The sequence below is a fragment of the Triturus cristatus genome, chromosome 9 (genome assembly GCF_964204655.1).
Source record: "Triturus cristatus chromosome 9, aTriCri1.1, whole genome shotgun sequence".
NCBI classification, from domain to species: domain Eukaryota; kingdom Metazoa; phylum Chordata; class Amphibia; order Caudata; family Salamandridae; genus Triturus; species Triturus cristatus.
This window is the reverse complement of record NC_140592.1, coordinates 1,284,136,760-1,284,151,870: the sequence shown is the minus strand read 5'-3', so window position 1 is coordinate 1,284,151,870 and position 15,111 is coordinate 1,284,136,760. Positions and strand designations below refer to the sequence as shown.

Here is a 15,111-nt window from a genome sequence, read left to right as displayed (position 1 = left end):
TTTCAATGATGGGCGTTGTATCGCCTCTTTGTGGTCTGTTTTTTTTTTTACCTCACAACTTCAAACTTATCACTTCCAATTATCCGGTTTGGCAAAATATGAACTTGGTTCTGTCTCGCTCGAACTTGAACTCTGCGTTCCTAAATTGCTTACCTATTTTGTTTGTGGTCCGATCAAGGGAGGGTGTAGTGAAGAACAGGGTTCTGATTGCACACATTGCTATGTTAGCATAAGTGTATTAGAAGTTTAAACACCTTTTTGCCACTTGGCCGCTTTTGCACACAACACTACGTGTAGCTGTTATTGTAAGTTAAACTGATTGCTTTTCTTCACATGAGAACGATCTGTTTTTTACATCCCTAGACTTACACCACGACCTTAGTCTGTACACTGTGTGCAGAAGTCTTCAAGGTCATAATAACAATGTATGCTGTTGATTCAGGTTGATCGGCCCACGCTCTAGACACAACACACACAGCTGCAAATATCCTAAACTCAGGTGCCTTTAATATTAAATTGCATGCATGATGCTGGCACTTGGAGAAAACCTTTCCATCTACAGAGAGCGTTGCTGATCCTGTGATGTGATTCACCTAAGCTGATCTTGGAGCTATGGGGTTCCCCGTTCAAACCGAGAGACCTTCTATTATTATAAAACTAGCTTATAGCCAGGGGAGGGTGGTACACAAGGCGCTATAAGACCTGTTTCCACTATCATTATAATAGGAGTTCTCCCTTTGTGTTTTATGGAATTGTAACAATGCTGATTGTTTTATTTCTAATCATTTGCCTGCTTATGTTAGCAAAAATACTGCATCTTAGAGCACATAGTTAAAAATAAACATTTTAAACTGTTTCGTGTCTTTGATTACTCACGTTGTGGACCTGTATGAGAATACAAACGAAAGAGTGTTCTTGATTCCCACCTTTGCTGAGAGTACCCTAAGTCGCTCGTTCTGGGTTGTCTAATCATTGGTAGCTTTGCTGTAGTACGGAGAACGAATGAGACACTGATGCTAGTCGGATAGGGGTTCTGGGTACTGGGGTGAGATTTTTGGTACACCACAATTCACTGAGGTCCTGGTTTCCTGTGCATAGTTCTGTGCATGAGCAGAATCCCCGCAACAATATCAATAATGGATAACTGTAGTTACAGGTAAGTAACTTGTTTTCTTATCCAGTATTGGGGTATCTTTCATAGATTCACATGCCTGAATCAAAGTAGCAAGCAGTATACCAAACATTCTGGGGCATATGCATCAACATTGGCATTTGCGATTCCTTATTAGCGAAAAATAAGGATTCGCTAATAAGGAATAGCAAAAGGCTATGCATGTAGGAATCGCTATTCAAATAGCGATTCCTTAACTTTCCTTAAATGTTACTAGCAAATTGCGAGTAGCAATTAAGGAATGCCATCCCAATCATTCCTATGGGCCTCCAGGCCCATAGGAATGAATTGGAGATTGCATGAGCAAATAGCGAGTACCAGTAGGTTCTCGCAAATTGCTCATGCAATTTCAAGGGTGCAAGGGTGTCAAAATCACACCCTATTGCACCCCTGAAATTGATATGTGCACATATGTTGCACACACACATGCTCTAAGGGCATGTGTGTGCGCAACATGAAACTTTGAAAAATGCACAAAAGTGCATTTTTCAAACTTTTAGCAAATTACCATGCAGTTCATCTTCATGGTAATTTGCTCCCCCTATTAGCGAATTCATGCATTGCATTTAAGGAATCCCAAATTGAGATTCCTTAAATTAAGGAATCTCAATTTGAGATTCCTTAAATGCTATAGCTATTTAAGGAATCGCTATTTAAGGATTCCTTAAATAGCGATTTTTGCTTTTGGGTTGATGCATTGGGATTGGGTATTTTTAACTCAATACCGGGAGCTATTAGCGAATCGGTATTTTACCGACTGGATTTTGGCTTGATGCATGAGGCTGCCTGTCTTTTGCAGATGGTGGGAGACAAGTGTTCATAAACTTCCAAACTGCATCCACAATGGTTGAGAAATGTTAAAATAACCAAGTCTTTAAGAAATCAAAAGCTATGTTAAAAGACATTACCGAAATAAAACATGAATACATAAATATTAATATACGGATATATATATATATATATATATATATATATATATATATATATATATATATACAGCTCTTTAGACATATAAATATGTATGTTGCATAAAACTTAGTAGCATATAAAAGAGAAAAAATACCTGAATCTGACCTTAATGAAAGATGGCGTAGGACAGTCTGTCCAACCGCTGCATCTTCTCGTTGTGCAGATTGAAGACAGTAATGCTTTGTGAACGTGTGGACATTTTCCATGTGGCAGCACGACAGATATTTTCCAGAGTCACTCCAGCAAACAATGCTGTAGAAGCTGCCACAGTCCTCGTAGAATGAGCTTCGGCTTTCCTCTGTAAAGGTTTGTTGGCCTTGTCATGGCAGAAATGAATCGTAGATGCCAGCCATATGGCGATTGTTGCCTTTGTCACTGCAGTCCCAAGTGTCGCTTGACCATAGGCCACGAACAGTTGGTTGGAACGTCTGATGTCTTTAGTTTTCTGTAGGTAGAATTTTAAACAGCGCTTAACATCCAGAGAGTGTAATACTCTTTCAGCTGGAGTGGATGGATCCGGAAAGAAAGTTCTTAATCTTACCGGTTTATTCAAATGAAATTGTGATGGTACTTTAGAGATGAATCTAGGATTTGTTTGAAGGATTACATAGTCCTGAGTGAAATGTAAAAAGGGTTCCATGATAGTGAAAGCTTGGATTTCACTAACCCTTCTTGCAGAAGTAAGAGCCAGTAAAAGGGAGACCTTCCAAGTGAGGAATTTGAGATCAGCTTTGTGGATCGGCTCAAATGGACGTTTCATTAATTGCGCTAGAACGGTGTTGAGTTCCCACTCTGGAGGGGGTGCTCGCACTGGAGGGAAGGCTCGGAAAAGCCCTTTCATGAATTGTATGACAAGTGAAGATGAACAGAGAGAAGGAAGTTTAGCGCATTTTCTGAATCTGGAAAGAGCAGCAAGATGGACCTTGACCGATGAGAAGGTAAGCCCAGACTTGGCTAGAGAAAGCAAATAATGGAGAATTTGTTCTGCAGGAGCTTGAACTGGGTGAATATTATTCGCCTCGCACCAACAGCAACATCGCTTCCATTTTAGGCAATAAGTTTTGATTGTGCTCTGGGCATAAGATTTGGCCAAAATTTCACGACAGTCTTGTGAAATGTTGAGGTCCTTGAACTCTAAGAAATCAGGAGCCACGTGTGCAAGTGCAGGGACTGTGGGTCCGGATGAACCACTTGGCCTCTGTCCCTCGACAACATCGTAGGCGTCGGAATAAGGCGAATGGGCTTGTCTTGAGACAATAGCAGAAGTTCGTGGAACCAATATTGCCTTGGCCAACGGGGTGCAATCAGAATTAGACGGCAACCCTCCAGCTTCATCTTGCGGAGCACTTTTGGGATCAATGGTATTGGGGGAAAAGCGTATACACAAATCCCTGACCATCGCATGGACAGGGCATTCACCCTTGAGTCCTGTTGAGGGAACCTGCTGGCATAGTATCGGCATTTCTTGTTCTCCCTCATTGCGAATAGATCCAGTGCTGGTTTGCCCCAAGCCTGGAAAACTCTATTCGCCTGCTCCTCCTCGAGCTCCCACTTGTGACAGTCCGATTGAGACCTGCTCAGCGTGTCCGCCAGAGTAATGTGGAGACCCCTGACGTGCTCAGCTCTCAGGGTTATTTTGTGGAATGTGACCCACTCCCATAATTCCTGAGCCTCCTGCGAGAGCGTAGCTGATTTTGTTCCTCCTTGCTTGTTGATGTAATACATGCTGATCGTATTGTCGGTACGGACCAGCACTGAGGAACCCACAATCCTTGGGAGGAACGCTTGCAGAGAAAGAAAGATGGCGCGGAGCTCCAGTCTGTTGATATGCTGTTGTTTGTATACTTGAGACCATTTTCCTTGAATCTGCAGATCTTGCAGATGACCTCCCCATCCCCCCATGGAGGCATCGGTTGTTAAAACAAAGTCTGGAATGGTTGGTAGGAATGTGAGACCTTGGGCTAGATTCGCTGTTTGTGACCACCAATGCAGAGAATCTATCATGTGCGGCGTGACCCTGATGGAATCGTCGAACGAACCCATGGCTTGTTGCCATTGAAGGTGTAGCTCCTCCTGAAGAGGTCCAATTTTGAGCGGTGCCAAGGGTATGAGATTTATTGCAGAAGAGCACATCCCTAGGAGTGAAGCAAACATCCAGACAGAAACTGACCTTCTTCTTGAAATTAAAGTTGCTAATTTTTGGAGACTTATTTGGGGGTCGTGTGACACTGGACCGTGTCTAGCATTGCTCCGAGAAAAGGAATGACTTAGAGTGGACGCAACTGCGATTTTCTCTCGTTGAGAGTCAGCCCCAGTGAAGCAAAGAGATGGAGACATGCTGTTGTGGCCACCTTGGCTTCTTGTTCCGAAGGACCTTTGATCAGCCAATCGTCAAGATAAGGGAACTCCTGGATTCCTCGAGATCTCAGTGCTGCTGCCACTGGTGTCAAGCACTTCGTGAAGATTCTTGGTGCCGATTTCAGCCCAAACGGGAGCACTTTGAACTGATAGTGGGCGCTAGCCACTGTGAAGCAAAGATATGTGTGATGTTTGGGGTGGATAGGGATGTGGAAATACGCATCTTCTGTATCCAGAGAAGCCATAAAATCTCCTTAATTTAAACAGCTTAAAATCTCGGAAAGCATGACCAACCAGGAAACTGCTTTTAGAGGAATTTGTTGAGCTTGCGGAGGTCCAGAATCGGTCACCATTCCCCTGACTTCTTCTTGATGAGGAAGAAATGAGAATAGAAACCGGTTCCTCTTTGAGATGATGGAGCCTTCTCTATCGCACTCTTGAGGAGCATCGTTAAGGCTTCTTTGAATAATAAGTGAAGACGAGGGGGATGGGAACCCCTGGGCGGAGTAGTAGGTGACTGTTTGATAAATTCCAGGTTGTGGCCGCTGGTTACTAGGTCCAGAACCCATCAGTCTGAAGTAATTTCCAGCCCCTTGTGAACAAAAGCTGAAATCTTCGAGCCCACGAGTATTGAGGGTAATCTGGCTGGCCCTGTGGAGATCATTGTTTTCTGTTGGTGTCTCAACCTTGATTCTGTGATCGTTTTCGACCACTCTGACGGGAGAAACTAGCCGTAGAGGATTGGCGCTATGATGACTGGTTGTAAGGATGCCTATACTGCAATTGATACTGCCTCTTTTGTTGGTTTTGGTATCCTCCTCTTGAAGTAAAACCACGTCCTCTTGCACCTCTGAAAGATCCGCGCTGAATTGAAGGGCGCCTAACAATCTAGCGGTATCCGAGTCAGTTTTTATAGCAAGGAGGGCCTTATCAATGTGTTTACCAAACAAAGACTCTCCGTCATAGGCCATGTCTAGAATCTTTGTTTGTACCTCCGGCCTGAAAGTTGTGACTTTAAGCCATCCTTGACGTCTAAGCACTGCAGCCTCAGCGAGCTGACGAAAGTTGGTGTTTACAATGTCCAGTGCGCAATCTATAGTTTCAGATGCAACTCGTTCTCACTCAACAGAATTTTCCTTGCTTCCTGTTTACGCTCTTCAGGAATGAGGTCAATAATACCCGCCATATCTGACCACATCTGACGGCTGATTATTGCCAGAGAGTTAGCAGCTCTAATAGAGGCTGCTGCCATGGTCGAGAATTTTTTACCTATAAGGTCAAGCCTCTGTCCTTCCTTGTCAGGCGGTGTGGTGATAGGCGTCGCAGGATTTTTAGATCGTCGTTGGGCGGCTTGGGAAATTACCGAATCTGGTCGTGGATGACCAATCAGACAAGAAGGGTTGTTAGCAGGGGAACGGTACTTTTTCTCAATGCGAGGAAGCACTGCCCGAATAGACGCAGGCGTCTTCATGATCTTAACCCCTTCATTCCAGATATAGTCGAATGCAAAAAGCAGTCTGTATGTTCGACTGTAACAGGCAGCTGGAATCTAGCTGCCGCCCGCTGCATTAAATTATGAAAGCCCCCAATATCCTCAGGGGGAGAATCAGAAGGTAGAGGAAGGGGTGGAGAAGGCATCGGTATTATATATTCGTCCCAGGGATCCATAATATTAGTATTTTCAGGTAATTCTCCCTCTTCAACCTCCTCTTCAGCGGATGTAGTGTCATGGTGCACCTGTTCAGATGGACCTGAAGGATGAGCCAGTTTAACAGGAACCTCAGACTGAGGTAACGGATCAGGGACCACCGCTTTTGGGGGTGGATTTTCTGAGGCAGCCTGTTGTGGGGGAAACCTTTGACGGTAATCCGCCAGCATGGCCTGGAGATCCTGTATGAGCGTTGGAGGGAGGTGACTCATTTTCATCTGGTGCGACTACTTTGGTATGGAACCATAAGTTCTTCCTGGTAATATTGTTCCTGGTAATCGTCGTCGTCATCGTCTAGACACTTAATGTTAAGCTCAGATGGATGGTGAGCTGTGCCAAATGGTCCCTCATCGTCTTAGTCCTCATAGTCCTCATCTTCAAGGTAAGTTTCCAAAAGGTGTGAAGGCAGAAGCGGAGAGATTTTACTGTAATCCTGATGCCTTTGAAATGTCTTGAGTTGAAAAGGTCCAGACGATATGGGCATTGACTGTGAAGGTAAAAGTACCACCGCTGATACATGAGATTGAATTGGTAAATCCGTCGTCGACGGGCTCTTCGTTGACGAGATCATCGTCGACGGAGTCTTTGCTAATGCGGTCGACGGGGCAGATGTAGACTTCGTCGATGATGATATCTTCGTCAATGGTGGAGGCTTCCTCGACGGTACCGTCGTCGATGGACTCGACGTCGACGTGGTCAACGGGGACTTCGTCGATGACTTTCTCGTCGACGATTCCTCAAAAACAGGCTTTTTAGTCGTGATTGAGATTCTAGTAGACAGAATAGGTGAAGTAATGGCCGTCATCGAGACAGTAGCTATCGACGATGGGGCGGAAGAAGTCACAGAAATCGTTGACGATGGAGTCAAATTGAGAGATTTGACATGACTTTTACTCACAGTTTTTGAGGTAGATATCATCTTAGACTTCTTGACCGATGTAGAGGGTGGAGACAGCGCTGACTCAGAGAAAAGCTTAGGTGACCTCTGTGAATGGTCAGAAACATCATGGGAAGATTTATGGTGTTTTCTTCCCTCACTTGAAGAACTGTCATGGTATCTAGGTCTTTTGCTAGAAGTTGAGGCTCGGTCATCCTCCTCAGCCGAAGAAGATTTTAGCAACAAAAGTAGCCTTGCCATCTATCCCTAAGAGTCTTAGGAGGGAAAGTACGGCAGATCATGCAATCCTTCGCCACATGCTTAGGAGAAAGGCAATAAATGCAGTCCTTACGCTGGTCATCAACATGGACCCTCTTCTTATCACAAGTCCTGAAGGGTTTGAAGAGAGCTTTTCTGTCAGATTTTTTGAAGAGCTGAAGTGAAGAACTGAGTTGGCACTCAGGGAGACTCCCTTCCACACGACGTGCGGTGAAAATCTGAGGAGAACTGCCTCTGCTGAGAGTGTTCTAGAGGGTGCTGGTAGCTGATTGGTTGGAGCTGACTTTTGGTTCTTTTTACTATAATGATGTAGATAGGCTACTAAGATTTAGGCCTTAGGCTTTTTTCTTTTAGCCTACTACTGTTATTTACTTATGGCACTACTTTTGTAATTTACCGTGGGACTCCCGCCACGGCGACGGGGAATGATTCAGGAATGTGAATCTATGAAAGATACCCCAATACTGGATAACAAAGGTTTTTGTTAGATGGGTGCTTGACATAAAACCCGCTGACAAGGGTGGAGCACTAGTGGTACAGGGGATTAATGCGTATTGATCTGCTTGCATCTCCCTCCTCTCAGATCCCCGCACTACAAAAAAATCCAACGAGAACATACCTTACGATTACAGAGGACCATCACTGAGATCACAAAGAATGCATTAGAAAAAGAATGGATTACAAGGAATGAGAGAGACTTCCTCAATAAGGAACTGAGAACATCTTTGTGCTACACTATTCCTAAAATACATAAAGGGAAGATGTGAGAAGGTGGCCTGATATATGCTGTCCACTAGTTCTAGTGGGCGCCTTGTATAAGTCCAAACAACCCCTAAAACACACCCCTCTAGTCTCTTTATGAGACTGGAGTTCGAAGTACTTAAGTTACAAGTTAGCAATCAACAGTAATAGCACAAATACACATTTGGGACCTAGGGGTGTACCAAACCATATACCAATAAAGTGGTATAAGAACCACGACTGATCTAGACACAAGGCTTAGAGCCTGTAGAATCGCCTGGACCCCAAGGAACCACTCAAGGTAGTGACACAGGAGACCCACGGGGGACGTGTGCAGTGTGTAAAAACAACCGCGGGTTCCCGTTAGCTTCTATGGGCAATGTCGCGGTTGGAACTTTAAAGATTAGAGACACTTAGAATCGAGTCAGGACCAAACCCTTTTGGACTTAAGAAGTTCTAGGGCTAGTTCTAGTCGCGTCGTCGATTGCAATGGAAGCCTGCAAAGAACTGCTGCTGTCGTGAAGAGGAGAAGTGTCCAAAGAGATCCAAGCGTGGATCCAAGCATGGATCTAGGATGGAAGGAACCTGAAAGCAGAGGGGACACTGTTGCTGTGGACTCAGGGTAGCCTCGGGGAAGTTAGGAAATCCACCTCTGGTGATGCAGAGACTTCGGCGTCCAACGGAAGCTTTGGAATTGCAGACCGGACAGTTGCTTCTTTGGTGCATGCCAAGCAGGGCAGTCACTCCTTGACCCCAAGGGAAATTTCTTCCGTCTTCTATTCGAAACAGAAAGTCGAAGGTCCAGGATATGTGTTGCAGAGTTTCGTCCAGGGTAATCTAAAGTCTCAAGGACTGGGTTCCCATACTTATACTAAGTTTGGGGATTGGACATACTCTAGGGACCCACCTATGGGAGGGTTTGGAAAGAGGGGTGGTTACACCCATTTCCTTTGTCCAGTTTCGCGCCAGAGCAGGGGCAGGTAGCCCCTGCAAACGGTTTGAACTGGACTATGCACAGGGACACCAAATGTGCCCCCAGTGCAGGACTTCAAAGCACCAGAGAGTGCTCCCGCCCAGCCCCAGTACACATATGCCTGTCTGGGGAGGTGGTTACACCTCCCTTCGACAGGAAACCTATTGTCCAGGACTCCCCTGCCGGAGTTTCGGTCAGCAGCAGGAGGCCAGACCCGTGTCTGTGGTAGAGGCATCCATTTTGTGATGCCAGGGCTGTAGAAAGTCCTACCGGGTTGGACCAGTGTGAACATGTCTCTCCCTCTAGAAGGGTGGAATACTACCCCCGCTGCCAGAACTGGCGGGGGGGAGGGGGTAGTATTCCAAAGCGTTTGACACCAAACACGACATGTTTCCGTGCAGCCATCCCAAAGTTAGCATTTACCACGAGGTTATAATGCACTTAAGAGTATATGGTCAGGCTGCACCACAAACAGCATCAGAGGAGGTACTCCGAACGCTGCATAGGGGCTCCACTCATGCATGGGCACTCTCTCACATAAAAACCAAGCACTCCGCCTTCAGGATTTTTAAGGCCTGCCATGAGAGTGACTTATAGGTTTTATATGCATGTGCAATGGTAGTGATATAGGTAGCCTATAACATTGTAAGGGATGCAAGCACACCCTTACCCAGGCTGCAGTAGCAGACCTGTGGTGCCATTTTGGAGTGCTTCCCAGGGGTGGCATAATACATGCTGCAGCCCCTGGTAGGCCTCTGAGGTACCTATGCCCTAGGTACATAGTATACCATATACTAGGGGCTTATAAGGCACTCCAGAATCCAATTGGAAATGTACCTAATGTACATGGAAACCATTTTAGAGAGAAAGCAGATAGACTGGGGCCCTGAATAGCAGGATCCCAGTCCAACTAAGTCATAAACCAGCAAAACACCATGCAAAAAAAGTGGGGGCAACCATAAAGTCAGATTCCACCTTCCTACAGAAGATACCTCCCCCTGGAAGGCCCATTGTGTCTGGAATAAGGTCAGTCCTTGAACCACTCTCACAATACACCGATTTTGTCCTATGTCCATTGGTCCCTAAATTGAAATCCTATGTGAGGGACACTAAACACCTACTAAATATCCTCGCAGATGTCCAATATGATCCAGCAGAAGAAACAATGCTATGCCTCGACGTGGAATCACTTTATACAAGCATCCCTCAAGAGGAGAGTATCAAAAGTCATACATACCATACTCAGGGATACGGAATGGCCGCGGGAGGCTCCAATTAAATTTGTGGTGGAACTTATGAGGATCGCCCTCACTGAAAACTTCTTAAGGTTCGAGGACCAACTGTACCTGCAAGTACATGGTACTTCGATGGGCAGTAGTTTTGCCCCAGTATTGCCTGTCTCTATATGGGACACATAGAGGAGGAATACATTTGGAGCAACAATTCCTTCTCTGGAAATGTATGGAAATGGTTACGGTACATAGACGATATTTTTTTAATCTGGCATGGTCTAGGGCAGACAAGACCTGAGCCAGCGTGAGCATCTTAAACTTATCTTTCTTGAGGAAGAGATTGACAGTCCAAAGATCTAAAATGGGCTGCAACTCTTTGTTATTCTTCGGAATCAGAAAGTAGCGGGAATAACAGCCACTGTCTACTTCTGAATCCGGGGCCCTCTATATAGCGCCCTTGGCCAAGGGAGCTGTAACTTCCTCTTGGAGCAATTTTAAATGACCCATCAGCCGCTACTGATTTGGCAGAATGGGAGGAGGATGATGAGGGCAGAGTGGCCGACAACTTATGGCTGTCATTCCCGTGTCCACGTACCTGCACAACTTGGAAAGTCTGCACCGGACGAGGGCTGGGATATGGGTGGTGCGGCTGGAACCCCCTTCCGTTGCCATGAAAGAGGTGAAAGCTAGACTGGCCATGAGGTGTGGAAGAAAGGCCCAATGATCTGGCCATAGCTCGAGAGTCCTTGAAGCTCACTAGGGCCGAGTCTGCCTTCTCCCAAAAAAGACGGAATCCATCAAACTGTATGTCCATCAAGTTTGCCTGGACATCCCCCGAGAAGCCAGTTGTACTAAGCCAGGCATGATGCCGCAAGGTCACTGTCGATGGAATTGCTCTGCTGAGCCAATCAGTTGTGTCAAGGCCTCACCTTATGGTAAATTTGCTTCATCTCTCCCGCCCTTAACCGCCTAAGAGAGCGCAGCCCAGGCCTCCTTTGGGACTTGTGGCAGCACTTGCGCAACCGTCACCCAAAGGGAGTGAGAGAAATAGCCCAATAAGCATGCGGTATTCACCGACCGCAATGCCAAGCTGGAGGAAGAAAGAATTTTCTTTCCAAGTGATTCCAGCGTCTTGGATTCACTATACGGAGGGGCGGAAGGGAACTCGCCCGGGGAGATAGAAGCCTGCACCGCCAAGCTTTCAGGGGTGGGGTGTTGGCTGAGGAGATTTGGGTCGCCCAGAGCAGAGCGATGGCGGCGTGCAATTTTCCTATTCACGGAAGCCCTGTTTTAGGATTGAACCATGTGCCTAGAAGGACATCAGTAAGTGCCTCATTGAAGGGCAAAAGTGGTTCAGAGGTGAAAGCCCCAGGCTGAAGCACATCGGTCAGGAGATTAGTCCTCACCTGCACAGAGGGCAACTCCAGTCCGAGGACCTCGGCTGCTCTTTCGACCACAAGGGCAAAATATGCCCCTCCCTCCATAGCCACAGTTGGCGGGGAGAGCATGCCAGTATCTGGGGAAGTGTCCAGTCCACTGGCCGGCCTCCCCAAGATCCCCATACCAGTCCATCTGTTCTGCAGAAACATCCTGGTGTTCTAAAGGGTCGATGGAGCCCTCCCAATCCTCTCCCATGCCTGAAACATCATCAAAATTGTCAGGTGACAACATAGTACCGCTGGGTTCAATCGGCGTCGAGCGACGCAGTTCTGACTTCATGTCGTCGGGGACAAAGATGGGTCTGGAACCGCCAGTGGGCACCAGCAGCCCCAAAGGCACTGACTTCGGGTCCAACGCTGGGTAAGGTCGCGTTGGCACAACCGGCACCGTCCCGGATCCCTGAGGCCCCACGGGTGCCAGAGCCAATTGCGTCGAATCTGATGGGGCCCCGTCTGATCCCATGATACCAGAGGAATCGGCCCGCTCAAATACACGGCACATGGTCTCGTAAAAATCTTTCATCTGAGTGGGGGTCTTTTCGGCTCCAGGAAAGTGAGGGAGGCGCGAAGTCGACCCTGGCTCCGGCTCCGCAGAGCCATACCTAGAACGCACCTTACCTCATTCTTCGAGGAGCGAAGATGAAGTCCGCTTGGACTTCTTCTTCTTCTTCTTGTGCCTCTTCCCTGAGTATCCCAATGACCTCGATTGGGATGACGAGGACTTGGGGCTCTGGGAGCAGTCCCGCGACCTCCTCTTCATTGATCGGGACCGGATTCTCCGCAGTGTCTCGCTGGATGGTGTTGACTTGTGGGCCACAAGAAGCTTCATATCCAGCTCTTGCACAGCTTTCAGAGCCATAGCCTGACAGTCCAAGCGCATTTTTGAGCCGTGGTTGGGCTCAGGACACCAAAGTCAGATAAGGTGGGGGTCGGTTACCGACATCATATGGTGAAAGTCACCGCATGGTTTAAACCTGGTCTTCCTTAAAGACTTCCTCGCACACAATGGAAAAAAATTCCGAAGTCGACAAAAAGTAAAAAAAAAAAGGCCTGGCAAAAAGCGACAGAGGGGTAGCTTTTCCCGGATCGGAGCTTAACTGGCGATGAAAGAAAAGAACTAATGTCCGCGCACCTGGATGGTGCCTATATAGATGACAGCAACATCATAACCAACACTAACAACACCGACATCACGTGGAGCCGAATGGAGCCACCCAACGGTGCACGTAAGGGGTATTGCTTGATCAAAAGTTTCTGGATCCAGCTTGATGTCTGGAAAATTCAAAAGTAAGGAATCTGCAGCTAGGAGTCTCTATCAGATACTCTGTGCAGTGACCTTCAAACAAAGTCAATAGTGCAAAGGTATTTGAGGCTCTATCAAAGGACTGACTAAGTGAGAATGTGAGAACCTCACATAGGTGCCCAGCTGCCTATGGTCATTATGTTGATTATTGAGGCACATGCGCAGATGTCCTATAAGCATTCCATGTCTTACCCTTCCCAGATCCTTCAAGGCTTTGCGCAGTTTTCCAAGTCTCCTGTACAAAGCACCACGTCTGCAGAAGAGAAAGACAGAGATCTCTCCAGGCTGCTCGATGAGCTCGGTCAGACGATGGACCTCTGCTTCCACATCCTGAACCGTTGCCGTAGTATCATCCAGCAGGACAGGAGTGACTGAGCTCACCAGCCGAAGAGACACTCCTGGCACTGCCTTCACTGGCTCCAGTTCACTGGGCTTGCTGGCTTGGACTTCTGGTTCCTTCGCCATACTGGGGGGTCTGCTGTGAGGAAAAACTTCATCAAACCAAGTGTTCCAGAGATCCCGGACCCACTCTCGTTCTCCAAGGGCTGCAACACCTCCACGTGCCTCTGCAAATGTGTTAAAGTCTAATGCCAGTGGCAGGCTGGCCTTCCGTTCATGCCGCCTGTTGGCAAAGGCAGCAGAACGAAGGCTGGCATGGATGTCGAGTCTCTGAAGGGACACTGAGCTGTGGAAGAAAAGAAAACAAGCTGTCTTATCTCTTAGTGCTTCTTAGTTCCAGTGTAAAAATACAGAATACATTTCCAGAACTAAGACCTGGTGAAAGGGATATACATTATTTTGAATGACACTGGGATCCTGGTATGAAGCATCACTAATGTGCCAAAGAACGGTGAGAGCCCAAAGGTTTGAAGAGAGACTTCATTATTCGTAATCCTAGTTCTTCATCCTAGGGATCTTCAAGTAAGTCATAAGCATTTAAATTGGCCCCACGGAGAATCCTAGAACACTTCATCTACCGTATACTACATACAGGCAGTGGCCACTACAGCCTTACAGTCTGATGCCAACAGCTATACCGGTTGTTAAAGGCCATGAACCTGAGTTATAGGCCCGAGCCGCAGTTGAGGGCCTTTAACAACAGGTATAGCTTGAGGCAGAAGAAATATAAGGCTATTAGAACATTCCATTCTCAAAGGGTAGAATGCTCTAAATTAAACAAGCATTGCCAAAGCCAATAGATCGCTCCTATGCAAGAACTGTTGACTTTGACAATGTGTTTTAGCCGTTATGTAGCCCAGTGTGGCTGCTGTTCAGCATGGCTAAAAGTTAGTGGGAGGGAGTGGGGCAGACTGGGACAGAGTGGGGTAGATTGGCATAGAGTTAAGTGTGGGTAGAGTAGGGTAGAATGGATTGGAGTGGAGTGTATTGGGGTAGATTAGCGTGGTAAATTGGAGTGGGGAGGGGTAAACTTGCGGTGGAGTGGGGTAGATTGAAGTGGAGTAGATTAGAGTGGGGTAGACTGGAGTGGGATAGATTGGAGGAGGGTAGATTGGGGGACAGTGGAGTGGGATATATTGGGTAGAGCTGAGTGGGGTAGATTAAGGAAGAGTGGGGCGGGTTACTTTGGGGTAGATGGGAGTGCAGTAGGGTAGACTCGAGTGAAGTCGGTAGATTGGAGTGGAGTGGTGTAGGTTGGAGTGGGGTAGGTAGGAGTGGGATAGATTGGAGTGGAGTGGGGTAGATTGGTGTGGAGTGGAGTTAGATAGACAAGTGTGGGGTAGATTGGGATGGGGTGGGGTACTTTGGGTTAAGGTGGGGCAGTTTAGGGTGGGGTAGTTTGGAGTGGGGTAGATAGGAGGGGAGTGGATTGGGATAGACCAGAGTGAGATAGATTGCACTGGGGCTGATTGGATGGGGTAGACTTGAGTAGGGTCGTTTGGGATGGGGTAGGGTAGATTGGAGTGGGATGGAGTGAGGTGGGTTGGGGGAGTAGGTTGGATTGGAGTGGGGTCGATTTTTGTGTCATTAGGTAGACTGGAGTGCAGTGGGGTAGATTGGGTAGAGTGGAATGGAGTGTGGTAGATTGGGGTAGCGTGGAGT

The 15,111-nt window shown here is 47.0% G+C and overlaps 1 protein-coding gene across 1 annotated transcript in view; it reads right to left on the bottom strand.

Moving 5' to 3' along the window:
* The window catches only part of TTC6 (tetratricopeptide repeat domain 6), a 1,112,931-nt gene that overhangs the window by 686,149 nt on the left and 411,671 nt on the right, over positions 1-15,111 (bottom strand). Inside the window, exon 14 of the mRNA XM_085627931.1 lies at positions 13,243-13,735. Within this exon, the coding sequence (XP_085484057.1) occupies positions 13,243-13,735 (493 nt within the window). The remainder of the gene's footprint in view (positions 1-13,242; positions 13,736-15,111) is intronic.